General features: G+C 42.8%; 1 protein-coding gene across 3 annotated transcripts; it reads right to left on the bottom strand.

Annotated features, from left to right (window-relative positions):
- Positions 1 to 6,640: 6,640 nt before the first annotated feature.
- Positions 6,641 to 26,713, bottom strand: PYM1 (PYM homolog 1, exon junction complex associated factor). 3 transcript variants are annotated; one of them, XM_047786871.1, is made up of 3 exons: positions 26,589 to 26,713; positions 7,984 to 8,077; positions 6,641 to 7,594 (listed from the first exon to the last, which is right to left on the bottom strand). In XM_047786871.1, the coding sequence occupies exons 1-3, from the start codon at positions 26,665 to 26,667 to the stop codon at positions 7,111 to 7,113; spliced, it is 657 nt and encodes a 218-aa protein (XP_047642827.1). In that variant the 5' UTR covers positions 26,668 to 26,713; the 3' UTR covers positions 6,641 to 7,110. The 3 variants fall into 3 exon arrangements, with proteins under 3 accessions (XP_047642827.1, XP_047642825.1, XP_047642826.1); XM_047786869.1 differs by lacking the exon at positions 26,589 to 26,713 and adding an exon at positions 26,349 to 26,500; XM_047786870.1 differs by lacking the exon at positions 26,589 to 26,713 and adding an exon at positions 10,687 to 10,916.
- Between the last annotated feature and the right edge of the window lie 325 nt (positions 26,714 to 27,038).

Genomic DNA, 27,038 nt, shown 5'->3' on the forward strand with positions numbered 1-27,038 from the left:
TGCAAAGGTAATTCAGGACCAAAACATTGAGTGCTATCTTGGTCTATTCAGGCTGCTAGAATAAAATACCATACGGTAATGAAAAAAAAATCATTACATATTAAAAAAAAGAAGGAAGAGAGAATGGAAGAAAAATACCATACCAGGTAGCTTATAAACAACAGAAATTTACTGCTCACTATGGGGAGGGACAAGATAGTGGTAGGTGATTAAGACCTACAAACCACTATGTGTGAAATAAATAAACTACAAGGATATATTGTATAGCACAAGGAATACAACCAGCATTTTTTTTTTGGCAGTGCCTGAGGCATGTGGAAGTTTTCAGGCCAAAGATTAAACCCAAGTCACAGCAATGACAATGCTGGGTCCTTAACCCACTTGGCCACCAGGGAACTCCTAGCCAATATTTTATAATAATTGTAAATGGAATATAACCTTTTTTTTGTCTTTTGTCTTTTTTGTTGTTGTTGCTATTTCTTGGGCCGCTCTCACGGCATATGGAGGTTCCCAGGCTAGGGGTTGAATCGGAGCTGTAGCCACCGGCCTACACCAGAGCCACAGCAACGCGGGATCCGAGCCGCGTCTGCAACCTACACTACAGCTCACGGCAACGCCGGATCGTCAACCCACTGAGCAAGGGCAGGGACCGAACCCGCAACTTCATGGTTCCTAGTCGGTTTCGTTAACCACTGCGCCACGACGGGAACTCCTGGAATATAACCTTTAAAGACCTGAATCACTATGTTGTACTCCTGAAACATATAATATTGCAAATCAACTATACCTCAATAAAAAAAAGTTGGAGTTCTCGTTGCAGTGAGTTAAGGATCCAGCATTGTCACTGCAGCAGCTAGGGTGGCTGCTGTGGTGTACAGTTCAATCACTGGCCCAGGAACTTACACATGCTGAGGGGGAAAAATGAAAAAAAAAAGTTGCTTGCAATTAGGCTGTAAGTCTGGGATCAGGATGCCAACATGGTAAGGTGAATACCCTTTTCCAGGTCTTGGACTTTTTTTTTTAGGGCCTCACCTGAGACATACGGAAGTTCCCAGTCTAGGAGTCGAATCGGAGCTGCAGCTGCTGACCTACTCTATAGCCATAGCTTGGGATCCAAGCAACATCTGCAACCTATACCACAGCTCACGGCAACACCAGGATCCTTAACCCACTGAGTGAGGCCGCGAATCAAACGCTCATCCTCATGGATACTAGTCAGGTTCATTACCACTGAGCCTCATCGGGAACTCCAGGTCTCAGACTTCTTGTATCCTCACATAGTGGAAGGAATTCAGGAGTTCTGAGGTCTCTTTTAAAAAAGCATGAGTCTCACTCCTGAGGGCTCCACCTTCATGACCTAATCACCTCTCAAAGACTCCTCCTCCTACCTTTTGGGGATTAGGATTTCAGTATATGAATTTGGGGAGACATAAACATTCAGACCATGGCATCTGCCCTGATTATTCGATAAAGGGGCTTGGTCTCCATTGGGTAGGCCAAAGGGAATCCACTAAACATTGATGAAATGATACCATCAACACTGGGCTTAAGGGAAGTAAATCTTGTTTAAGATCAAAGTGTGTGGCACCTACTGGGGAAGCGGGTAGTGGAGAGGGATCTAAGTTGGAGACCAGTTGGTGTCCTTTTGCAGTCATTCAAAAGAGATTAAGACACCCACGTAGATAATGGATAAGGATAAAAATTATATGATTACTCTAAAAACCAATAGCCTCAGGCTTCTTCCAGTGTTTAGTTTTAGACAAATTGAATCAGAAGCACCAACATCCAGATAGGAGATACTGGAAAGGCAGGTTTTAGACATGACTGGACTGGAGAAAGATTGGGAGTTATTAACAAAGAGGTCCTGATTGAAATCACAAATGGAAACAACGTCACCAGGGAAGACCTGAGTACAGCAGAACCTTGTGGATTTCTAGAATGTTGAAGGGCTCCTATTCATCCTTCCAGACTAAGCTTTAGACTAGATAGCATCTCCTCTGGGGAGGATCCCCTCATCACCTCTGCTCCTCGGCTGACTTAGGAGTCCCTTCTCAGGCATACCCTGTGTATGCCTCTAACAGAGTATCTTTTTTTTTTTTTTGCCTTTTCTAGGGCCACTCCCGTGGCGTATGGAGGTTCCCAGGCTAGGGGTCCAATCAGAGCTGTAGCCGCCGTCCTACACCAGAGCCACAGCAATGCAGGTTCCAAGCCTCGTCTACGACCTACACCACAGCTCATGGCAACACCGGATCCTTAACCCACTGAGCAAGGCCGGGGATCGAACCTGCAACCTCATGGTTCCTAGTCGGATTCGTCAACCACTGAGCCACTAGGGGAACTCCTAATAGAGTATCTTTACATTTTATTATTGTTTAGTGTTTGCCCCTTTGTTTTTCTTGAGGTTCTAGAAGGGAGGTACCAAGATATATCCAACTTTGTGTTCTCCTGGCCTATGGAAGCCTCTTGAAAAATGTTTGCTGCATTTAATCAAATTCCATATCTTGTTGCTTTCCTGAGGAAGAGGTCTTTTAACATTTCTCTCAGGAGTGTCCATCGTGGCTCAGCAGAAACAAATGTGGCTAGTATCCCTGAAGCCGTGGGTTTGATCCCTGGCCTCACTCAGGGATCCGGCGTTACTGTGACCTGTGGTGTAGGTGGCAGACGCAGCTCAGATCCTGAGTTGCTGTGGCTGCGGCTCCAGTTTGACCCCTAGCCTGGGAACCTCCATACGAGGCCCTAGAAAGAAAGAAAAATATCTCTCTCCCCTGCTCTCAGCCAATTCTACTACCCCCATGTAGCCAAATATTCTTTTTTGAGTATAACCTTCATTCCTTCATGGCAATTCAGCATCTTCTTTGATCTCCAAGGGAGAATGGAAAGCATTCCTGTTCTCTTCCTTTCTACCTAAGTAAACCTAGCTGCTAATTTCAAAAAAAGCTGGAGTTTAGGGACAAGATAACCTGCAAACACTGGCCTCTCACAGTACCACCTAGTGGACAATAAGAAATTAACACAAGGGAATTCTCTTGTGCTCAGCAGGTTAAGGTTCAGGTGTTGTCACTGCAGCGGCTTGGGTTGCTCCTATGGCTCAGGTTTGATCCTGATGCTGCAAGTGTGGGAAAGAAAGAAACAGAGAAAAAGAAAGAAAGAAAGAAAGAATGAATGAAAGAAAGAAAGAAAGAAAGAAAGAAAGAAAGAAAGAAAGAAAGAAAGAAAGAAAGAAAGGAAGAAAAAAAGACAGACAGACATGGGTTCTGAGCCTGTGAAGGTAAAAGGCCAATCCTAAAATAACTCACCTCTAGATCCCTAGAATCTTTGGTATTTACACATTGGGAGAGAGGATTCATCTGCAAGAAGGAAAGAAATGCTAAATAAATAGTAATATAGTCTCAGAAGTAAAAAGAAAGCCAGGTACTAATGTACTTTGCCATAAGCCTCTATGGTCCTTGGGGAAATAATTAAACTAAAATCCTTCTACCCCACCCATTACAAATATAAAGACCAGAAGGAGAGTGTGTGATGCCCCAGCTCCTTTGAAATTTCCTGCAAACCAAGGTAAGGTAAATATCTTACATTCTAAACCAATACTCTTAAATATCTTGGAACAAAATTATCATGAGACTTTTTTTAAAAAAATTCTCAAATGGCTGTACCTGAGGCATATGGAATAAGATTTTTTTATTAGATTATAGTCGATGTACAATGTTGTAACAATTTCTACTGTACTGCAAAATGACTCAGTCATATGTATATATACACATTCTTTTTTTTTTTTTTTTAATGGCTCCACTCACAGCACATGGTGTTCCCAGGCCAGGTATCAGATTCAGGCCACACCTGCAATTGTGCCACAGGTGAGGCAATGCCAGATCCTTTAACCCACTTCACCTGGCCAGAGATCAAACCCATGCCTCCACAGCGACCCAAGCCACTACAGTCAGATTCTTAACCCACTGTGCCACATCAGGAACCCCTACACACTATTTTTTTTATATTATTTTCCACCATGGTCTATCCCAGGATATTGGATATAGTTCCCTGTGCTATACAGTAGGACTTTATTGTTTATCTATTCTATTGTTTTTGTTTATCTTTTTCTTTTTCTTTTTATGGCTGCACCCATGCCATATGGAAATTCCCAGGCTAGGGGTCGAATCAGAGTTGTAGCTGCTGGCCCACGCCACAGCCACAGCCACGCCAGATCCAAGCCGCATCTGCGATCTACACCAGAGCTCAGGGCAACACCAGATCCTTAACCCATTGATCAAGGCCAGGGGTTGAACCTGCATCCTCATGGATGCTAGTCAGATTCATTTCCACTGAGCCACGACAGGAACTCCTTGTTTATCTATTCTAAATGTAATAGTTTGCATCTACTAACCCCAAACTCCATCCCACTCCCTCCCCCTCTCCTTTAGCAACCACAAGTCTGTTCTTTATTTCTGAGTCTGTTTCTGTTTTGTAGATAGGTTCATTTGCGCCATATTTTAGATTCTACATAGAAGTGATATCACATGATATTTATCTTTCTCTTTCTGACTTACTTCACTTAGTATGATAATCTCTAGTTGAATCCATGTTGCTGCAAATGACTTTTTTTTTTTTTTTTAGGGCTGCACCCCATGGCGCAGGGAAGTTCCCAGGCTAGGGGTCTAATCAGAGCCACAGCCACAGCAACTCAGGATCCAAGCTGCATCTGTGACCTACACCACAGCTCACGGCAATGCCGTATCCTGGACCCACTGAGCGAGGTCAGGGATCAAACCTGAAACCTCTTGGTTTCTAGTCGGATTCATTTCCGCTGTGCCACATAGGCAACTCCCTCTCTATTTTTAGGTTTTTTTGTTTTTTGTTTTTGCTTTTTAGGGCCACACCTGTGGCATATAGAGGTTCCCAGGCTAGGGGGTCTAATCGGAGATACAGCTGCCGGCCTAAGCCACAGCCACAGCCACCGCCACAGTAACACCAGATCTGAGCCACGTCTGTGACCTACACCACAGGTCACGGCAATGGCAGATCCTTAACCCACTGAGTGAGGCCAGGGATGAAACCCTCAACCTCATGGTTCCTAGTTGGATTTGTTTCCACTGCACCACAACAGGAACTCCTCTATTTTTAGTTTTAATGAGACATATTTACTCTTTTTCTTTTGGCCACACCTGTGGCGTGTATAAATTCCTGGGCCAGGGATTGAACCCGCACCACAGCTGTAACCAGAGCTACAGCAGTGACAATGCCAGATCCTTAACTCACTGAGCCACCAGGGAACTCTGAGAAATATTTACACTTATCAAGCATCACTCTCTGCTCTTTTCTACTCCATTTTTTTAAGAAACAATACTGGATCAAACCCAAATCCTCATGGATACTAGTTGGGTTCGTAAGCTGCTGAGCCACCACGGGAACTCCTGTGGCATAGGTTTGATCCCTGGCCTAAGAACTTTTGCATGCCACAGGCATGCCTAAAAAATAAAATGGAATAAAATAAAATAAAATAAAAACAGTAAGGGGGATAATAAGTCCCCATCGCTATGCAGCAAATTGATAACATATAAATTAATGTCAAATTACATTTGTTCTTTTTCATTTTATTATTTTTATTTAATAATGATTTTTATTTTTTCCATTATAGGTTTACAGTGTTCTGTCAATATTCTACTGGACAGCATGGTGACTCAGTTACACATACATGTATACATTCTTTTTTCTCACATTACCATGCTCCATCGTAAGTGACTAGATATAGTTCCCAGTGCTATACGGCAGGATAATTCCTTTCTTTTTTTTTTCAGGGCCACGCCTACAGCATGGAAGTTCCAGGCTAGGGGTAGAATCAGAGCTGCAGCTGCCAGCCCATGCTATAGCCACAGCAACACCGGATCTAAGCTGCATCTTCAATCTACACTGCAATTCAAGTCAACACTGTTTCCTTTAACCCACTGATCGAGGCTCAGGATCAAACCCAAGTCATGGCTACTAGTCAGGTTCATTACTACTGAGCCACAATGGGAACTCCTATGACACTAATTTCTGTTCACTGAAGTCTGAGCAAACATACAGAAGTCAAAGTGTTGCTAATTTGGTGATACGTATCATTTTTAAAAATCACGGGGGGAGTTCCCGTCGTGGCGCAGTGGTTAACGAATCCGACTAGGAACCATGAGGTTGCGGGTTCGGTCCCTGCCCTCGCTCAGTGGGTTGACGATCCGGCGTTGCCGTGAGCTGTGGTGTAGGTTGCAGACGCGGCTCGGATCCCGCGTTGCTGTGGCTCTGGCGTAGGCCGGTGGCTACAGCTCCGATTCAACCCCTAGCCTGGGAACCTCCATATGCCGCGGGAGCGGCCCAAGAAATAGCAACAACAACAACAACAACAAAAAAGAAAAAAGACAAAAAAATAAAAAAATTAAAATCACGGGGAAGGAGTTCCCTGCTGTGGTGCAGTGGGTTAAGAATCCTATATTGTCTCTGCAGTGACTCTGGTTACTGCTGAGGCAAGGGTTCGATCCCTGGCCCAGGAACTTCCATGTGCTGTGCATGTAGCCAAAAAAAAAAGGGAGTGTTACTCCCGAAACTTATCTTCCTGTGCCAAACTGAAGGGGATAAGACACCTACAAGAAGGTGAAAAGAAGAGGCAAAGCAAGACATGTCTACTTGAGTTTATTCTGTTCTTTAAAAAAAAAAGAAAGAAAAAAGAGAAAAAAAGAGGTGAGGGATGGAGGGGGAAATATCCCATAAACACTGTGAACAGGAACCAAGACTCCAAGACTTGGGCGTACTCCCCCTACCCTCAACCTCCGTTCTCCAAGAGATTCCCACCCGCCCAATTTTCTTTTAAACAAGACACCCAAATCAGCAGCAAAGGTACCTGGGGTAGTCACTGAGATTTTAAACACTGGGAATAGGAGAGGGAAAAGTCCAAAAAAATAGGAGTTGGGAAGAAAAGGGAAGGAATGAGGGAGATGCTAGGCTCTGGAGGACGGAGTTGGGCCATGAGAGGTGGAAGTGAGCCAGTACGGCGCTCCCCCTCCTGACTGCTGCTGCCCACCTTCCCCAGGACCCCAGAGAGCCCCATGGTTTGTTCTGCAGTCCATCCCCTATTCCCCAAGGGCCTCACAGGCCCAGCTCCAAGTCCTCTAGCTCCTCCTCCAACGCCCTCCTCCTAGCCAGCTTCTCCAGCTGCTCTTTGCTGGGCTGGCTGATTTCCCCAGCCTGGATCCGCTGCTGCAACTCTTCCACTTGCCGAAGCTTCTTCTTCAGGTTCTTTATCTTCTTGGCCTTCTCGGTGGTGGCAGCTGAGTCGGGCTGGTCTGAGGCAGCTGTAGGCACTGCTCGGGAGGCCTGTGGAGCACTGGGGGCTTGGGCTGTCTCTCCCAGGGTCACCTTCTCGAGAGTCCGGCTCAAGGTCTCCGCCTCCCCTTTCTCTTGCTGCTGCCGCCTCTTCTCCTTCCGCTTCAGGTTGCGTTTGGCTGTCTTGGAGAGGCCTGGCTCACCACCTTCAGGCCTGGATGGGGTGACTGGAGCAGTGGCCTCAGGGCTCAGCCCGGGGGGCAGTTCTGGTTTACTCTTGAAAAATTTCACATATTTGTTCTCATACCTGCGGAGAACAGTGTCAAAGAATCAGACTTTTCCAGGCTTTTTCTTAACCTTTACATATTACTTTAGCCTTTTCTCCTTCTTGCTTCCTTCCTCTACCTACGGTTCCCTCCCCAACTTCCTTCTGTTTTGCAGGTTGCAGGATCCCTAGGTCCAAAAGCTCTGGATTTCTCAATGTTATTTACAGGTTCTGCTGAACAGAGGCCACAGGAACAGGACTAGTCACCTGGTTACTCATCCCTTACTCATCCCTGAATCCCGGCCCCCTCCTTCCATTTCCTAGGATCCTGGGATTAGGAAATTCTTCCCTGAACTCATAAGCAGGCACACATGTTCTTTCTTGCTATTGGGACCCCATTAAATACCCCCTCCTCACGCCTAACCACGCACACTGGGACCTCCTCCTGGGGCACATAGCCTTCTTTCACCCTCCGTTGCTTTCGCCAGGTCCCGTCAGGTCGCTGTGTTGAGGCGATGTACTTGCCTGAAATGGGAGAATTAAGTTGGAGAGTTACTCTAATTTTCAAAGAGATCCCAGGATGAAAGAATGCACCCAGCACCATCCTTCCACTAAATGCAACCATTAAAGCATTCTTTTCTCATAACAACCCTCTATCTCTCTCTCATCATTATTTACTGAGTGCCTATCCACTGTGTAATACACTATCCCCGCCCTCCGGGAGTTTCTACTTTTATAATCTAGTTGGCAAGACAGGGCAGGCACAGAGGAAGTTTAAAAAAACACAAGAACAGCATGGGGACATAAAAAGACAGTACATGACTAAGAGGCTAAAAAGGATGAAAAAAAAGAATCACAGGAAGGAAAACTGACCTGAGATGTTGTAGAGAAGGGGAAGTTTTATTAAGGTGGATGGTGAAAAACAAAGTTCCGGGAATCTATACTGTAGATATAAAAGTACCAGCACACAAGGCTATGTGTAAAGGATGTTTGAATTATAATAGGTTGCTGCATTATTTAAATTAATAAAAAGCTGACAACTTGAACAGCCATCAATAGATGTGGGTCATCTACATCCTGGAACACCAAGCTGGTATGAAAAAGAATGTCAGATACAGAAGGTCCCTCTGTGTGGCGCAGTGGAAATGAATCAGACTAGGAACCATGAGGCTGTGGGATCGATCCCTGACCTTGCTCAGTGGGTTAAGTATCCAGCATTGCCATGAGCTGTGGTGTAGACTGCAGACTCAGATCCCAAGTTGCTGTGACTGTGAGGTAGGCCAGCAGCTGTAGCTCTGATTCAACCCCTAGCCTGGGAACCTCCACATGCTGCAGATGCAGCCCTTTAAAAAAAAAAAAAAAAAAGGCAAAAAAAGGGAGTTCCCATCGTGGCTCAGTGGTTAACGAATCCGACTAGGAACGATGAGGTTGTGGGTTCGATCCCTGGCCTTGCTCAGTGGGTTAAGGATCCGGTGTTACTGTGAGCTGTGGTGTAGGTTACACACAGCTCGGATCCAGCATTGCTATGGCTCTGGCATAGGCCAGGGACTACAGCTCCGATTCAGCCTCTAGCCTGGGAACCTCCATATGCCATAGGAGTGGCCCAAGAAATGGCAAAAAAAGATAAAAAAAAAAGTTAGATATAAATGCACTGACCTTGAATGGTATTCATGACATACTAAGTGAAAAAGCAAGTTGCAGGATAATGTGTATAGATCCTCAAACTTTGTAATTTTGGAATCCCCCATACACTCTTATTTTGCAATCTTATGCATTTCAATATGCAGTATTTTTTAAAAATCATGTCTGTTAATCTCATCAGAAAAGTGTGTTGTTGTTGCTGTTTGCCACACCTGTAGCATGTGGAAGTGACACGCAGCTGCTGCAGTGACAAGCCTGGCCACACCTGCAGTATATGGAAGTTCCCAGGGTCAAATCGGACTGCAGCTGCCAGACTACGCCACAGCCACAGCAATTCGAGATCTGAGCCGTGTCTGTGACGTACACCACAGCTCACAGCAACACCAGATCCTTAACCCACTGAGCAAAGCCAGGGATCAAACCCACGTCCTCATGGATATTAGTCGGGTTCATTACTGCTGGGTCACAATGGAATTCCAGAAAAGTCTTCACAGTGAAGCTGTCACATTTATAGCAGCAGATAGAAGTTTTTCAAAATTTAAATTTTCACTTGAAGCCTGAATTTTATCATTGGCAACAAACACTGTTGGTTGTTTTCCTTGAAATGACAGGCTCATGTCTTTGGTTTTTAGGAAAATGCCGATCACATACTCAGGTCTGAAGAGTTTGTCAGTGATTCTTTCAAGTGAAAATGGGGTACTTGGGGTAAAGGAAGCTTGTTCAGCTTGCAATTCAGACAACTGCACCAGCGCTTTTCCTTGAGACACCGTCTCCCTTCAGTGCACAGCAGTGTTTTATGCTTACTTCCCATTTATTTCACAGAGAACACTAAAATGTAATTTTTAGTTATAAGATGAACAAATTCTGGGGATTTAAGGTATAACGTGGTGATTATAGTCAGTAAAATGGAATGTGTATTTGAAAGTTGCTATGAGACTAGAGTTTTTTGCTAGTTTGTTTTCTTTTCTGCCGCACCCACGGCATGTGGATCCAACCTGAGCCACAGCAGTGACAACACTGGATCCTTAACCCATTGAGCCACCGGGAAACTCTTGAGAGTAGAGTTTTAATGATCTCACCGTAAATCAACGAAGCGGTAATTATGTGAGGTAAAAGATGTGTTAACTAACTTTATGTGGTAAACCTTTTGCAATATATGTGTATCAAATAATCACATTGTACGTCTTAAATTTACAGAAAGTTATAAGTCAATCACATTTCAATAAAGCTGGGGAAAATAATAGATAAATAAAAAGATGTTATTAAAGGGCCAGGATTTTATTAACCATTTTTATTGCATCATCAAGGATATTGTGAAAGTGGCATTATTTACTGCAAGCAAGTGGCAGTGAAAGACACAATGACTAGTACGGTTTGGTGCCAGTCACCTTGAGTAGTGCTAAGGGGCCAGCAGTTTGACCCACCATTGTCTTTGTACCCTCAATGCAAATGTCAACCCAGTAAGACAGGCAAATAACGTCTTAGTATATTACCAAAATAGCTATGCTGGCAGACGTCTGGAAAGGATCTTAGAGAATTCCCAAGGGTCCTGGACAACATTTTGAGGGGCACTGGTGTACAGTATGCTTCCATTCTTGTTGGGCAAGAAGCAGCACTTAGAGGTCCATACAGTTCGTGCATGGGAACAAAGAAAAGTGTGGAAGGACACACACCAAGATACAAAGACTTTAATGCTGGTTACTTTAAGAGGAATAACAGGGAAGAAGAGGTAGTAGAAACTACTAACCTATTAACTATTAATAATATATATTTTTATTAACAATAATATATAATTTTATTAACTATGTAACAATATATATTTTTAAACACATATATTTATATCTTGTGCTATTCTTATTTTTCTTCTCCTTTTTTTAAGTATCACTTTTGTAAAAAAAACAAAAACAAAAAAAAGGAAAGAAAAAATAAAGTAAAAAATATTTTAAAAATAAGAAGTTAGGAAGTTCTCTTGTGGCACAGCAGATTAAGGATCCAACATTGTTGCAGCTGTAGCACAGGCCACAACTGAAGCCAGGGTTCAATCCCTGGCCATGGAATTCTACATGCCGCAGGTGCGGCCAAAAAAAAAAAGGGAAAGAAATCAACGGGAGCTCCCTGGTAGCCTAGCAGTTAAGGATTCAGTGTCATCATAGCTTTGGTGAGGGTTCAATCCCTGGCCCAGAAATTTCTGTATACCATGGGAGTGGCCAAAAAAAAGTAAAGTCTAGAGCCTCCCACATGGATTATACATCATTACATGAATTGGGCTTTTATTCAAAATGCAAAATCATTAATAAATTAAAACTTAAAAAGGGATATGATTTGACAGGTTGAGGGGATGTGGGAAAGAACAAACATAAGCCAAGAAAGGTTTGGATGTGGGGATGGCCTGGAGTATGTAGAAAACAGACAGCAGAGGAGTCCAGGAGAATCAGACAGCTCATGTTGGGGAATAACATGAAGCTAGGATGAAAATTAAAAATGGCCCCAGGTCTTAGAAAGCCTTAAAAACAAGGTCAAGGAATTTGGAGTTTATCTAGTGAATAAAAGAGGGATACTGGAATTCCCATAACGGCTCAGCAGTTAAAAAACCCAACTAGCATCCAAGGGGATGCAGGTTTGATCCCTGGTCTCACTCAGTGGGTTAAGGATCTGCCGTTGCCATGAGCTGTGGTGTAGGTCACAGACGCGGCTCAGATCCCGTGTTGCTGTGGTTGTGGTGTAGGCCAGTGGCTACAGTTCTGATTGGACCCCTTATCTGGGAACCTTCATATGGCATGGGTGTGGCCCTAAAAAGACAAAAAATTAAAAATAAATAAATAAATAAAAGAGGGCCACTGAGGATACTGTTTACTAAGCTGTGACAGTTTAAAGACAAAGAATAAAAAGTCAAGAATTAAAAACAGAGGCTCCATGGAAGCTCTGGAAGGCCTGAGCCTAGAGCCAGGCTGTGAAGAGTCAAACTAAGGTAAATGAAAAGGGAAGCAGATTGGGGTCTAAACAGAATCATAGTCAAACAAAATTTCAGGGAAGGGAATGTTCAGGAGATGGTGACTAAACCAATCTGGCTGAATCAGGGCTGATGCAAAGTAAATGGGAGGGAGTTCCTGTGGTGGCTCAGCAGTAACCCAACTAGTATCCATGAGGATGCGGGTTTGATTCCTGGCCTCGCTCAGTGGGTTAAGGGTCCGGTGTTGCTGCAAGTTGCGGTATGGGTCACAGACGAGGCTCAGATCCCATGTGGCTGTGGCATAGGCCAGCAAAACAACAATAATAATGATAATAATAAAGTAAATGGGAGAATGTTCAGACCTTGAAATGCCAGTTAAGGAGTTTACTATCTGGCACACTGCAAGTATTCAATGAATATCAAATGAAAGAATCTTTTATCCAAAGCAGAGTTTTAGGGCAATTAATCCGGCATGATGAAAAGATGAATTGTTAAGGGAAAACAGTGGAGACCGGGTAAATCAGTCAGGGAAAAAAAGACTGCAATAATCCTGGCATGAGAGACAGTACTGGCTGGGAATGGAAAGGAAGAGAATGATGCCATATACATTATTCAACGCTTGGTAATTCACTGACTGGGGGAGGGGTAAAGAGGTTAAAGTCAAAGACAATTCAAAACACTATGTTTTAGTCATCCTAATCTTGAGAATTCAGCATAAGAAAATAGTTCAATTGGAAAAAACAAAACCAGAAAAAAGAAGGGGGATTAATCGTGTGAAAATTATGGTATTATCTATAGATAAAAATTAAAACAAACTTCACATCCAGTTATATAGGAATGGTTTATAATATAGCCATTAAAAATAATAATGACAGGAATTCCCATTGTGGTGCAAGAGGATTAGCAGCATCTTGGGAGCGCTAGGATGTGGGTTCGATCCCCAGCCCGGCAAGATAGGTTGGAGATCCAGTGTTGCCACAGCTGCAGCCTGGTTGCAACTGCAGCTCAGGTCTGATCCCTGGCCCAGGAACTCCATATGCCACAGGATGGCCAAAATTTATCTTATTTTGATAAATTAGAATCATTAATATGATATAGTAGAATGTAAAACATAATAAAAAATCATATATGCATCAAGACTTCAGTTATTAAATGTTATGTTTGGTGATTTAGATTGTAAATAATTTTTCCTTTAAAAAATTCCCATTAGGGGAGTTCCCGTCGTGGCTCAACGGAAACGAATCTCACTAGCGTCCATGAGGATGCAGGTTCAATCCCTGGCCTTGCTCAGTGGGTTAAGGGTCCGGTGTTGCCGTGAGCTGTGGTGTAGCTCAAAGATGTGGCTTGGATCCTGAGTTGCTGTGGCTGTGTCTGTGGTGTAGGCCAGCACCTGAAGCTCTGATTCGACCCCTAGCCTGAGAATCTCCATATGCCACAGGTGCAGGCCTAAAAAGACCAAAAAAAAAAAAAAAAATTCCATTAGGAGTTCCTGTTGTAGCTCAGCAGGTTAAGAAACCAGCTAGTGACCATGAGGATGTGGGTTCGATCCCTGGCCTTGCTCAATAGGTTAAGGATCCGGCATTGCTGCAAGCTGCGGTATAGGTCACAGATGAAGCTCGGATTTGGTGTTGCTCTGACTATGGTGTAGCCAGCAACTGCAGTTCCAAATTGACTCCTAGCCTGGAACTTCCATATGCCACAGGTGTGGCCATAAAAAGAAAAACAAAATTCCCACTAATGTTGTTATAGTGGAGGTTTTTAAAAATCTTATTTTGGGAGTTCCCGTCGTGGCTCAGTGGTTAAAGAACCCAGGAGGATGCAGGTTCAATTCCTGGCCTTGCTCAGTGGGTTAAGGATCCAGCATTGCCCAAAAGCTGTGGTGTAGGTCGCAGATGCAGCTCAGATCCTGCGTTGCTGTGGCTGTGGTGTAGGCTGGTAGCTACCCTGACAGCCACCCTAGCCTGGGAACCTCCATATGCTGCAGGTGCGGCCCTAAAAAAAAAAAAAAAAAAAAAAAAGACAAATCAAAATCTTATTTTGGGTTCAAACCTAAGTTTGAATCAATGGCTTGGAGAATGGGTACACAAAGGAGCGTGAAATTACTTTTGACCAGGTAACTTATAAATATTTTTATGGAGGACAGAACATCTTTGTAATCTTTGGAAGATGAGCAAGATTTAGACAGGTGGAGGTGGATGAGTGTGCTTATGAGGAAAGAGGAAAAAGGGAAATATTTCAGGCTCAAAGGATACCATAAACAAAAGGACAAATCAGACTAGTTGGGTAGAGGTATTTAAAATTCTTCCTGGATTCCTGTTGCCCTCAAGAGTATTTGCAAGGAAGATAGAACCACACACAAAGGCCTTCTAGACTCAGCTCTTGCTAGTCTCTGGCCCTAGCACCCAGTCACTCACACCCTCAATGCTCCAGCCACTGAAATATTCACAAATCTCACCTGTGTCTTTATTCTCTATGCCTTTTGTTTTTCTTTCCTTTGGCGTGGAATTAACTTTTCTTGATTGTTACCTAATTCCTACTGGTCTTTAAAGGTCAAGTTCAAGTATAAACTCAATGAAGCCTCTTCTGACCTCCGCACCCCAAACCAGTTGAGAAGTTGCCCTTTGTGCATCCATAGCACCTGTTTTGGCCTTTTATCATGATTTAATGTTTAACATAATTGCTTGCCTGAGAGCAGGGACTTTGATCTTTGAAGCAAAGGGCCTGGCCCATAGAAGACTGTAATTAATTCAAATTAATGAATAAACACATTTAAGTACCATACTAGGGAATAGGAAGAATCCAGTATATTTTGGGCAAAAGGCATATGTAATGGGAAAAGAGACTAGTAAATTAGTCCAGAATATGAAAGATATCCAATCTCCTCTTGAGTTTGGACTCAAACTTCAGAATGTGGGTGAACAGTGAAGGCCATTAAGGGAGTACAGATGATCTGCTCAAAGCATTGCTTTAAGAAGATTAACCTGAAAATGTGTAACATAAACTAAAAGGTAGGAAAAATAAGAAAGCAAGAACTGTGGAGTTCCCGTTGTGGCACAGCAGAAACGAATCCAACGAGGAACTATGAGGTTGTGGGTTCAATCCCTGGCCTCACTCAGCGGGTTAAGGATCTGGCATTGCCGTGAGCTGTGGTGTAGGTTGCAGACGCTCAGATCTAGCATGTGGCTTGGCAGCTGTAGCTCCAATGGGACCCCTAGGCTGGGAACCTCCATATGCTGAGGGTGCAGCCCTAAAAAGCAAAAAAAAAAAAAAAAAAAAAAGCAATAGCTACAATGTAAGAAGACTTGATTTAAATGGTCTCTATGGGTGTTGAAAAGAAAATGAAATTCATTATGAAAAATAAGCAAACAGGATCTGAAGACTTTCAAGATTTGAATGAGAGGAAATCCCTGAAAGTGCTACAGTGGATTTAATCTGGTGCTTTTCATTCACATGTTTTCTCTTATTTTTCACAACATACCTGTGGGTACGTAAGGTATATAGTAGTAACATGGTTCACACATGGATTTTAAATGTTTATTGGGTACTTATTGTTGTGGCAGGCACTGTGACAGGAGCTAGAGGTACAATAACGACTAAATAAAGCAAGCAAGGGTCTTGCCTTCTTAGAGCATGCATTCTAATGAGGAGGAAAGGTAATAAATAAGAATACAAATAAATAAATTACAATATCACTTTTGAATGTGGACAATTTGGAGGAGAATAAAAACTACTGATATAAACAAAGTTCAAAGGAGAAGAAAACTTTGTGAAAATAATTCAATTCTAGGTAGGCAGTGTTTTCTATGGAATTAAGGAAAAAAGGACAATGCTAGAAACATACATTGAAGCAAACTGCAGAGATTATAGTTGAAGGTTTAACACTAGTAAAGATGGAACCTGAGAAAAGATAGGGCAAAAACTTCTTGAATGACCAGCCTAAATGGAAGCCCTCAGAGATACAAATGGCCCATTATCATTGTTTGTGGAGCATCTACTGCATGTTATCTTGGTGGTGTTCTCTGGCCTTGATGATACCCAAAAGTCAAGTCAAAAAGAAGGGAGAGGTTTGCCGATTCCTAACCCTAAAATAAAAACCACGGGCAAAATATTACGATTTCCACGTTGCATCTTCCAGAGAGTCAGAAACCAGAGGTTAGAGACTGGTACTGTAAGGACTTTCTAAGCCTCATTGTTTCCCATCTGCTGTTGTGTAATCCTCAATCTGTTTCTTTAAACTGAAAAGGGTCTTGTTTTCAGGGGTGGCAGGAAGACGGTGAAGAGACAGCACAGCAAGGCTTGAAAGAACTCCAAGGGGTTAGGTGGAAGTAACTGTCAACCTGTTCAAAGTTAAGAAAGGAGATCTGCGTCACAGATCTGAGCCTGAGGATGACCTTAGGGCCAATGACTCTAAGACTGAGATGTGGTTTCTAACATAGAAACAGAGGAAATATAAGAAGGAAGGATACAATTTGGAGGAATGACCCTGAAAAAAGTCATGATTATTTTTGTCAAGGAGGAAAAAGCGTCAGCAACAGCAGGAAATGATCCTAGAAAAGACAGACCTGGACAGTCCAATTCCATGGAAACCAAAAGTTTGAAGTAAAGGGCAGGTGATTAGCAGTATTAAATACTGCAGAGATATAGCAGAAATTATCACCGACTTGTAAATTAACTATACTTCAATAAAACTTCAAGAAATACCACAGAGAGATTAAGGAAAAGGAGAACTGAGTAGAAAAAAGGTTAATGATTTTGGCAATTTGGAAATCCCTAATTATGTTCAAGAATACAGCCTCAGAAAAGAGTGGTCAGAAACTAGACTACAAATTAATTAAATGCAATAAATATTTATTGAAAGCCTCCTATGAGAAAATACTATACCAAGGATTATAGGGATTATCAAGATCAGGAAAATGTCCCCTACTTTAAAAAAATTTACAGTTTAAGTAAGGAGGAGGGTGGGCAAGTTAGGCAAATACAGAATAAGACAAAAATATAAATGTAGGAAGTTCACTGATGGCTTAGTGGGTTAAGGCTCCTGTGTTTTCACCACTGTGGCTCTGGTGGCTGCTGTGGCACAGGTTCAATCCCTGGCCCAGGACCTTCCACATGCTGCAGGTATGGCAAAAAAGAAAAAAGAGAGAGAGAACCTAAAATAAACATTGCAATATTCATATATATGTCTTGGGTATCCCTAAGAGACCTTGAAACATACATATAAGAGATTTCAAGAGAATAAATATGTAACTAATGAGACCCCATTTGATAGGGGAAGTGCCAGGAAATTAGGAAAATCTCAGGGACTTGACGTTAAAGACTAGCTAGTAGTAGTAGTAGTAATAATAATAAATCTATGGCTCATATTTTTGCAGAGAAAGGAAGGAAAAGGGCATTCCAAGAGGAATAAGAAGCAAAGTGATGCCAGTGTGAAACACAGTATGTTAAGAACAATTAGGAAAGAACATTTATTAATAAGTGACTACATTATACTAGGAACTTTACATACACTACCTCAATGGATCAAGACAAGAGCACACTATTATCATCTACAGCTGAGGAAACAAGAGTCTTCAAGAGGTTAAAGATATGTCCCAAGATCATAAAGGCAACATATAGCTGAGTTCTCTTTTTTGGTGGGGGGGTTGTTTTGTTTATTTTTGTTTCTGGCCACACACAGCATGTGAAAATTCCTGGGCCAGGGATGAATTCTCACCACAGCTGTAACCAGAGCCACAGCAGTGACAACACCAGGTCCTTAACCCACTGAGCCACCAGGGAACTCCTAACTCAGTTTTTATGCTGAAGCTTACATATCAGCACACTGCTGTTCCATCAGTTTTATACTATACAGACTAGTTTCACTGGAGGGTTTGGGCAGAGACATAGTATGTAATGATACTGTACTGAAAAGTAGTTTGTGCTGATATTAGAGAGGAGCAAATGGTCCATATGTAAATTGGATAGTCAATTCCAAAATGATAACAGCAGCTATTGAGTGCTTGCTTCATGCCAAGTGCTTACATACATTTCTTACTTCATTTTCACAATTCCATGAAGGATTATTCATTTCACAGATAATGAGAAATTTAATAACTTGCCCAAAGTTACAATGTCAGTAAACTGCAACAGAATTTGAAGGCAAGCTATGGATTTCAAAGGCCGTGCTCTTTACACTGTTGTATACTACGTGATAACGAAAAAAAAAAATACCAAAAACTTCAACCTCACTAATAATCAAAGGAAATACAAATTAAAACAATAAAATATCATTTTCACCTATCAAAACAACAGAATTTTTAAAGATGGGAATGCCAATGCAGTCAAAGAAATGATGAAACCAGTATATTCATATATTGTCAGTGGTAAAACCATTTAGAAAGCAATCTGGCTAACTCAGCAAGAAAGTATAAGGAGTCCTATCACTTAGCAACATTTCCCAAAGGTTTAGTTATATGAAACATTACTTCCATAAGCTATTAAAAAGGATTACCCCAAAAAATTATTAATTAAGTTTAGGAAATTCTGGGTTAAACATTAAGACTAAAATGACTTATGTTCTTATTCACATGATTTTTTTTTTCTTTTCTCTTTAGGGCCGCACCCACAGCAAGTGGAAGTTTCCAGGCTAGGGGTTGAATGGCTGCTGCAGCTGCTGGCCTACAACACAGCCACAGCAATGCCAGATCCAAGCTGTGTCTGTGACTTACATCCCAGCTCACGGCAATGCTGCATCCCTAACCCACTGAGCGAGGCCAGGGATCAAACCCACATCCTCATGGTTCCTAGTTGGGTTCATTAACCACTGAGCCATGAAGGGAACTCCTCACATGAATATTAAGATGAGAATGTGGTTTACAGTGGTTATTTGACCACAGGAACCTAATTTTTTTTTTACCACACCCACGACATGCAGAAGTTCCCAGGCTGGGGATCTCTCGCCACAGCAGTGACAACAGCCACTGCAGTGACACCAGATACTTAACCCTCTTGACCACAAGGGAACTCCATGGAATCTTGTTTTCATTTCAGCTTTTTATGTTATAGCACATTTCACGGGACAATTAAATGTTCTGAGGACAAATTTTGGGAAGTACAGCCATTTGGGATGATCCAAGTTATGGGTTTTCTTATTCTATTTATTTACTTATTTATTTATTATTTTGTTTTTTTAGGGCTGCATCCACAGCATATGGAGGTTCCCAGGCTAGGGGTCCAATCAGAGCTACAGCTGCCAGCCCACACGATAGCCTCCACAACATCAGATCCAAGCCGCATCTGTGACTACACCACAGCCCAAGGCAACACCAGATCCTTAACCCACTGAGCAAGGCAAGGGATCGAACTCCCATCTTCATGGATCCTAATCAGGTTCCTTACTACTGAGCCATGACGGGAACTCCCCAAGTTATGTTAAACAGATATGCTATATATGTGCATAAAAATAAAAACTAAAAGGAAATGTAACTGTAGCTGCCTTTGAGTTCTAGAATTACCAAATATGCATGTGACTTTTATACTAGTTAGGAAAATATTTTCTAAGTTGTCTACAGTTAATATGAATTAATTTTATAATTAATTACAAATAAATAAAAGTCTGTACTCCCCAATCTTGTAATTGTACTTATGGGAAATCTATCCTAAGAAAATAACCCTAAACGCACACCAAAAAAATTTTTTTCTTTTTATGGTCGTACCTGCAGCACACGGAAATTCTTGGGTCAGGAGTCAAAGTGGAGCTACAGCTGCGGCCTGTGCCACAGCCATGGCAACACTAGCTCCAAGCCACATCTGCAACCCACACCACAGCTTGCAAGCACCAGATCCTTAATGCACTGAGTGAGGCCAGGGATCAAACCAGCATTCTCACAGAGATGACAGGTCCTTAACCTGCTGAGCCACACAACAGGAACTCCCAAAAATTTGTGCAAAAAATATTCATAGAGTTCTTATAATAAAAATTCTGGAAATAATCTACAAGTCCAATAACAGAAGAAAGGTAAGAGAGGGTCTATGCTCAAACAATAAAACACTCTGATAGTATTTTAAAAAATGTTTACAAAGAGTTTTCAGAGCAAGGAAAAATATTTATGTCATGAGGTTAAACGAAAAGGCAACACACAGGGAGTTCCCCTTGTGGCTCAGTGGAAACGAATCCAACTAGTATCCATGAGGATGTGGGTTCAATTCCTGGCCTCATTCCAATGGGTTAAGGATCCAGCGTTGCTGTGAGCTGTGGTATAAGTCAGAGACTCGGCTGGGATCCAGCACTGCTGTGGCTATGCTGTAGGCCAGCGGCTACAGTTCCCATTCAACCCCTAGCCTGGGAACTTCCATGTGCTGTGGGTGCAGCCCTAAAGAGCAAAAAAAAAAAAAAAAAAAAAAAAAAAAAAAAAAAAAGCAACATATAAAACTATATATACCATCTGATTCAAAAAATTAAAATTTTTTTTTTGTCTTTTTGCCTTTTCTAGGGCCACTACCTCACGGTTCCTAGTCAGATTCGTTTCCGATATGCCACGATGGGAACTCCCAAAAATATTTCTAAAATGCACAGAAAGGTAAATGCCAAATTTAACAGTGGGCTCTGGGTGGATGAATTATACTTAACAAAAATTACATAATTAAAATTGTACTTAAGGAGTAGTTATCTGGTAACAGTGTGTCAAATGAACTGGAACAGAGAGATAGAGGCAGGACAGCTATTTAGGAGGTCACAGCAATATTTGCACAATAAAGGAAACTAGAATTTTGTCAGGCACCAAGATTTACCCAAGTATTCTGTTTGATATTTTGCACATACAGAGAACCATTTCTTTTTATGTGCCAGACGGGTACTTTTTTTTTTTTTTTTGGCTGCAGGCATGCAGAAGTTGCAGGGCCTGGGATCAAACCTGTGCCACAGCAGTGACAATGCCAGATCCTTAACACAATGAACCACTAGGGAACTCCCAGGCATGTATGTACATTATTTCATTTAAATTTTAATTCTCACATTATTGTTGTAGGAGTCACTATTACTACATTGCAGAATTCACTATTCCTGTTTCATTCATAAAGAAACTATAGTTTGGATTCCCTATGCTTAAAATCCCCAGGCTAGGAGTTTCTGCTGTGGTGCAGTGGGTTAAGGATCCAGCATTGCTGTACTACAGCATAGGCTGCGCTGTGGCTTGGATTTGATCCCTGGCCTGGGAACTTCCATGTGTCATGAGTGCAGCCATAAAAAATAAAAAATTCCCAGGCCATATTACTAACAAGTATTGAAGATGGGATAAAGGTAATGGCAGTAGGAAGAGAAGAATGATATTTGGACAAATGGAGTGGGTAAAAAACAATGCAAAAACAACACTCTAGTTAATTTTGTTAATAGCAACAAAATACCTAGTGCTATGATCTAGATGATCCCATATCATTCTTCAGTAAAAGGAACAAGGGCTCCTTGGAGAAATGGCTGATTCTAGGACTGGGGCAGGAAATATATAAGGTAAGCCTGGACCATCCTGTAATGTCAGAAAGTAAGAACTAAAACAACAACAAACTTAACACTGAAGGAAGTATGTCAACAGGACATGGGGCCAACTAAAAGAGCTCCCAGTGTCCAAAGCTGGAACACTTGAGCAACACAATAAATAAAATAACCCAAAGTTCATACTGATATAAATGACTGAATAAATAAATGGGGTCGAAGAGACAAATCTCTTGCAAAGAATTCCAAGTGATACATATAAATACTTCATCCTTAGGGAGGGGAGCATAACTCCCCACTATTTTTTTTTTTTCTGTTTTTTAGGGCCACACCCTCGGCATATGGAAGTTCCCAGGCTAGGGGTAGAATCGCAGCCACAGCTGCAGCAACAGCAACTCAGGATCCAGGATCCGAGCCGTGTCTGTGACCTACACCACACTAAGCAAGGCCAGGGATCGAACCCAAATCCTCATGGATACTAATCAGGTTCATTTCCACTGTGCCACAACGGGAACTCCCATAACTCCCCACTCTTTAAGTGTGGGCTGTGAATAGTGACTTTCTTCTGAAGAGTACAAAATAGAAAGGATTGGGAGGGGGTAGGGGAGTAACTTTTCAGTGGAGAAATCTTCTAAACACTACCAAACGCAACAAGGAGATCATGGTAAATACCAAAAGTAAAAAAAAACTTTGTAATATTATCCTTGATTTAATATGATGAAAATGTCACTTTAACTTCTTCTTCTTTTTTTTTTTTTTTGGTATTTCTTGGGCCGCTCCCGCAGCATATGGAGGTTCCCAGGCTAGGAGTCAAATTGGAGCTGTAGCCACCGGCCTACGTCAGAGTCACACCAACTCGGGATCCAAGCCGCGTCTGCAACCTACACCACAGCTCACGGCAACGCGGGATCGTTAACCCACTGAGCAAGGCCAGGGACCAAACCCGCAACCTCATGGTTCCTAGTCGGATTCTTAACCACTGCGCCACGACAGGAACTCCCCACTTTAACTTCTATGGTTGTCCCCATGAGAAGCCAACACTCATGTAGGCCCATGAGGAATACATCAAATTCCAATAGAGGGGTATCCTGTAAAAATGCTTGATCGATACTTCTCAAAACCCTCAAGATCATCAAAAATAAAGTCTGAGAAACTCACAGCTGATAGGAGCTTAAGGAGATATGAGAACTAAATGTAATATGGTATCCTGGATGGGCTCTTGGAACAGAGAAAAAAATCAGGTAAAACTAAGAAAATCTGAATAATGTAGGGACCTTAGTTAGTAACAATGTATGAATATTGTTTCATCAATTGCAATAAAGACACCATATAATGTAAGATGTTAATAGCGGAAACTGAGTGTAAGATATATGGGAATTGTCTGTTATCATTTTCTCAATTTTTCTATAAATCTAAAATCCTTCTAAAAAAATCTATTAAAAATTTTTTAAAAAGAAAGAGAGAAAAATGGTGCAATATATTGATCCTGGGTTGGCTAGAACAATGGTGCCTTTAACAGAAATAAGGGAGGAAAAACTGATACTGATTATGGTCAGACTGGATTTAAGGTGTAACAGTATATCCAAGAATGAAAGCTACTCACCAACAATTAGAAAAGGGAATTGGCAACTCAGGAGAGAGGCTGGTGCTAGAAATAAACCATTGTAAAGCGCTAAGGAATAAAAAAACAGTGAGGAAATAGAAGTAGTTATGTGTAGACCTGACATTCAAGAAACCAGGCTATGAACAGGATAAGAAGCAGAAACAGAGCTCCCACGGTGCAGTAGATTAAGTATCCAGCATTGTCTTTGCAGTGGAGTGGGTTTGATCCCTGGACCAGCACGGTGGGTTAAGGATCCAGCATTGCCACAGCTATGGCATAGGTCACAGCTGCTTCTTGGATTCAATAACTGGCCTGGGAACTTCCACATGTCGCAAGTGTGGCCAAAAAAAAAAAAAAAAAGAAGAAGAAGAAAGAAAAAGAAAAATAACAAACCACCTTGATTTCTCAATGAAATAGAAAGTGAGGCCATTTGCCACAAGAAGCATTAAAAGGGATGGTAACAGAATTCTGGGAAAAGCAGGGGAAATAGCCATGGCAGAATGTAAGCAAATCGAGAAAGAATTGAAGCTGTGATCTTGGCTGAAGTTAACATTAAGTTATATTATACTGAAGGTGTACTATCTGTGTCTTTTCTCTAGCCATGTACTAGGGCCTAGAAGCAGAAGCCAAGAAAACAGGTGATAGGATGATCAAGGTAACAGAAGTGCTGACTTAGTACAGAAGATCAAAATGAATGAAGAAAGCAATGATGATATAGTGACTTGTCACATAGGTCTAGCAGGGCAGCATCAAAAGTAGTCATGAAGTTCCTGCCATGGCACAGTGGGTTAAGAATACCACTACAGTGGCTCAGGTCACTGTGGGTTTGAGCCTTGGCCTGGTACAGTGGGTTAAAGGATCCAACAACCACAGTGTAGGTCGCAGCTGTGATTCGGCTTCAATCCCTGGCCAGAGAACTTCCACAGATCAAAAGTGTGGCCATAAAATTAAAAAAAAAAAAAGTCGTCATGAACATACTGGTGGACTCACCAAAATGGGAAATGTCAAGCACCAGAGAACCTAAGGAGGGGAAAAAAGCCGATTCTGTGGGTGTATAAGTAATAAAGGTGATTGGGTAAAGAAGCTAAAATAAGTGATGGAGGAGCACCTGAAGGGGGAGGCAGTGTCGTAGGTGAGGTCCTATGTAGTAGGTCCAGATTGTAGTGACTGTGATGTGTAACTGGTTTGAAAATTCAAAGGAAAGTCAATGGTCTCATTCGGAGGAACTAAAAAGATAAGAGTATTCCAAAGATGTTGCAGTTACTGAGAATAAGTGGTGACACTGAGAAACAGAATGGAGAAAAAAATATGATACAACACCTTTGGGTCCTTGTGGGCAGTGGATGATGGCCCTGAGGTTTTAGAGAAAATGCTCTAGCTGCATTGCAATACCTATGAGAATTACAGTGACAGTGGTAGATCAATGGGCTGGAATTAGGGAAATAAAAAAGCAGTGTGATTCCTTCTCCTTTTCCACATAGAGATAACAGAAGATACCTCTTGGTGGGAGGGTAGGGCAAGATGTGATATCTGGATTTTCATTAAATCAGAAAGAAAAGGGAGTTATGGAGTTCCCAATGTGGTGCAACAAAATGGGTGATGTCTCTGCAGTGCCAGGACACAGGTTCAATCCCCGGCCAGGCACAGTGGGTTAAACGATCCAGTGTTACCATTGCTTCGGCACAGGTAGCAACTGTGGTTCGGATCAGATCCCTAGCCTAGGAGGGTACTACGTATGCCCCGAGGTGGCCAAAAAAGACCAAAAAAAAAAAAAAAACGCAGTGGGGGATTATCACATCAAAGCAAGTTGAGGATATGGCATTATCACTGCAGCAGCTTGGGGCACTACCATCCCACGGGTTCAATCCTTGGCCTGGGAATTTCTTAGTATCATGCGTGCCGCCAAAAAAATAGAAAATGAGTAATGTCTTCAAAGTACACATTGAAAGGAATTAGTTGAAGAAGGACCTACTATGTAGAGAGCAGAAGAGATCGTATCACTATGAAATGTGAGGTTGCAGAGAAATAGCAGAGACTTGGGTCGTCATTAAATACAATAGGAGAGGTGGGTGAGATGTAACATGGAAAACATCAAAGCAAGAAGCATAAAAGGTACATTTTAAAACAGACTGCATGTACCAAAGCACACACACACACCATCACTTCTACAGAATACACATACACAATGAGGGTGACAAAAACCAGTTAACACCTTGCCTTATACAGCAGTTTATAAATCGCTTTCACATACACTATCTTATCTGATCATCACTGAGTAAATATTACTATGCACATTTTTCTAAAGATGAGGAAATTAGGATGGGACACAACCAAAATGAAAATCTTGATTCTCAGTTTTCAACACGTAAACCTCACATACACAGGAGACACAAGCATCTCAATCAGACAGGCTGGAAATTCTTTTCTATGCATAAGGAATAGTGGGTTCTATAAACTTGTCCGAGGGCTTGCTAAAGGCCACTAAACACTTTCTTGTTTGCCTTCTTCCTCCTTAGATCCCTCAACTCCAGTCACCATCACCAGAGAAGGTACAGAAGGGTGGTGCCATCAAGGAGAAAACTCTAGCTGAAAGTTTTAATATGTTCCACTTCCCTTCACACCTCTGAACTTGAATGACCCAACGATGAAGATGAGGGAGTGGAAAAAGCACTATGCAGCAATGAGGAGGGCTCCAATAGACATAGCTTTCAGAAAAAGAATTAAAACGGGACTGGGATAGGGCAAAAAGCAGGCATACTGAGATGGGGGAGGGGAAGAGGGGAAGAGCAGGAATTGGAGGGAACTGAGAGTGGAGGAGCCCCCCCAAGGCTGAAGAACCCAAAGCAGATATAGAGACTCCAACTGCTGGAGAAAAGCTAAGGGTCCACGAGGGTCCCGGAGCAAAGACCAGCACTGAAGGACCCCTGGGTTTGGATGACCGGAAGCGGAGACCCCCAAACACGAGACCAGAAGGGGGCGCAGGTGACACCCCGTAGGAGAGAATGAATGGGGAAGGCGGTCCGGAGGGCGGGGCAAAGGAGGGGCCCCGGGATGGGCGGGGCACAGACCCCTTTCCAAGTCCGAACCCCTGCCCCGAGAGCCCGGGGAGAAGCGGCTCCGCGTCTCCCGCACTCACCGCCGGTCTCGTCAGTTACATAGGGAGTCGCCATCTTGAAAACGCAAACCACTTCCGGCGTGAGCGGGCTGGGGTCCCGCCCCCCTCCCCACCGGAAGTGGAGTGGATCGCAGCAAGCCACCATTTTAGTCTTAAAGGGAGAGTACACCATTTCATAGACTGAAGTGGAGGAGGAGGAAGCGAGTAGAAGCGGAAGACTTTAATCTAAGAGCCCGTGGGCTCTTTTACTGCCACTGATACCGTTAAGTGAGCGCCTGCTGCGTATATAGCAGTTCTCTGGATGCCGAGAAAAGTTCCGAGGCACAGCTCCTTTCCTCATAGACACTCTTCGTCCGTCTAGGACCTGCGAGAGAAAAGGGGGCAAGGCCCACCTGCACCCAGGAAGGGAGGAGGGGCTAATAAGTGAGAAAAGGAAGAATATTCAGGCCCGAGCCTGAACCCAGGTCCCAGAGCATCTGGGGGACCTGGGGCGGGGCAGCGTAGCTCTGGGAACGCACTGGGACGCTCCATGTTGGGGGCGAAGACCCCAACTGACCCTCTCTTAGAAGGTGGGGAGGTCGAAAGCGCGTGCTAATTGCCCTTGGCCGCTCAGCTCGACCCTTCGAACCGAGAACCGCGAGAGGGGCGTGCATGGCGGAGGACGCTGCCGGTCAGTCACCTGTCCCCGCAGCCTCAGAGTTGCCCGCGGCT

The sequence above is a fragment of the Phacochoerus africanus genome, chromosome 7 (genome assembly GCF_016906955.1).
Source record: "Phacochoerus africanus isolate WHEZ1 chromosome 7, ROS_Pafr_v1, whole genome shotgun sequence".
NCBI classification, from domain to species: Eukaryota; Metazoa; Chordata; class Mammalia; order Artiodactyla; family Suidae; genus Phacochoerus; species Phacochoerus africanus.

Excerpts from the sequence above, each read along its gene's own strand:
- PYM1 (XM_047786869.1), bottom strand. The coding sequence starts at position 26,499 with ATGGTGTACTCTCCCTTTAAGACTAAAATGGTGGCTTGCTGCGATCCA. Across the intron at positions 8,078-26,348 it reads TGTAACTGACGAGACCGGCG|GCAAGTACATCGCCTCAACA; the intron begins GTGAGTGCGGGA and ends CTCCCATTTCAG. Across the intron at positions 7,595-7,983 it reads CCCCAGGAGGAGGTCCCAGT|GTATGAGAACAAATATGTGA; the intron begins GTGCGTGGTTAG and ends TGTTCTCCGCAG.